Genomic DNA, 1,090 nt, shown 5'->3' with positions numbered 1-1,090 from the left:
CAGGAATGGACTGTGGCAAAATGCTCATGAGGAGTATGATTACGTTGATGTTTATTGTCAAACCGAGTCACTAACTGGGAAATGTTAAACTGAAATGAAGAGAGTTTGCAGTATCTCCATAGATGAGACTTAGGATGAGAAATCACGCTCACTTACACTGTGATAATTGCACCATGGTTAATTTTAATCAGTCCCATGTTTATAAATCTCTTCTATTCTCAGTCTTCATGTTCAAAGAGTCATTTCCTGCTGTTTCTGTCATGTTGCAAATTTATAAACTTCAGTAAGGTAAAGGTCTTACTTCATTAAAGCTGTGTACAGCATTCGCTTTAATACTACCAGCTCAAGTGAGATGAGGTTGCCACGTTACAAGAATTACTATTCTGTGTTGCATAGCCATTTCCTGCACAGCCATTTTAAGTGTCATTTTTCCCTGAAAAAAATAAAAACTAATAAAAATAATGTTTTATTGCTCTCTATGCTAATGAGTTTATATAATTAGAGAGCGTTCCTGTTTCAAAGATGGACTTTCTTGAGAAATTTCTCTGTCGTCCAGCTGTTACTTGAAGCTTGTGCAATTCATTGCCCAAAGTTTCTCAGAGGGCAGATTACTTTGTGATCAGATGTTCTGCTGGCTGGGTGGCTGAATTAATGAAAACCTGATGCCTTTGTCTTGTCCCAGAACCACCCAGTCTGGAAGATGCAGGGAAAATGTTAAATGAAACAGTGGTGGTGAATAATCCAATCCATCTTGAATGCAGAGTGTCAGGGAACCCGCTGCCAGGTATGTGCACGCACCTTTGAGAACTTGAAGCAGATCTGACAAAAGGTTTTCACTTACGTCGTTTGAGACTAATGGATATTCCGAACATGAAGTTAACTCTGTGGTTTTTAAACTAGCTAGAAACTATTGAACACTGTGTGTAATGTGAAATGTCCAACTACCAACGGACATGGAGTAACTATTGAGGAATTCCGTAATCCCCACCATTTTTGATTAAATGGATGAAAACCACAAGGGTAATCTACTCCCCTGCATGTACAGGGATTCTGTAGAGTTCTGCTGAATCAGCTTTAAACGTATCCACTC

At 38.9% G+C, this 1,090-nt stretch overlaps 1 protein-coding gene across 1 annotated transcript in view; it reads left to right on the top strand.

Moving 5' to 3' along the window:
* Positions 1–1,090, top strand: part of HMCN1 (hemicentin 1) — a gene marked incomplete at both ends in the record, with an annotated part of 96,720 nt that overhangs the window by 38,368 nt on the left and 57,262 nt on the right. The window contains one exon of the mRNA XM_010132326.1: positions 683–784. Within this exon, the coding sequence (XP_010130628.1) occupies positions 683–784 (102 nt within the window). The remainder of the gene's footprint in view (positions 1–682; positions 785–1,090) is intronic.

The sequence above is a fragment of the Buceros rhinoceros genome, unplaced genomic scaffold (assembly GCF_000710305.1).
Source record: "Buceros rhinoceros silvestris isolate BGI_N320 unplaced genomic scaffold, ASM71030v1 scaffold1553, whole genome shotgun sequence".
Taxonomy (NCBI): domain Eukaryota; kingdom Metazoa; phylum Chordata; class Aves; order Bucerotiformes; family Bucerotidae; genus Buceros; species Buceros rhinoceros.
The sequence above is the reverse complement of the archived record's forward strand: the minus strand, read 5'-3'. Positions and strand labels throughout refer to the sequence as shown.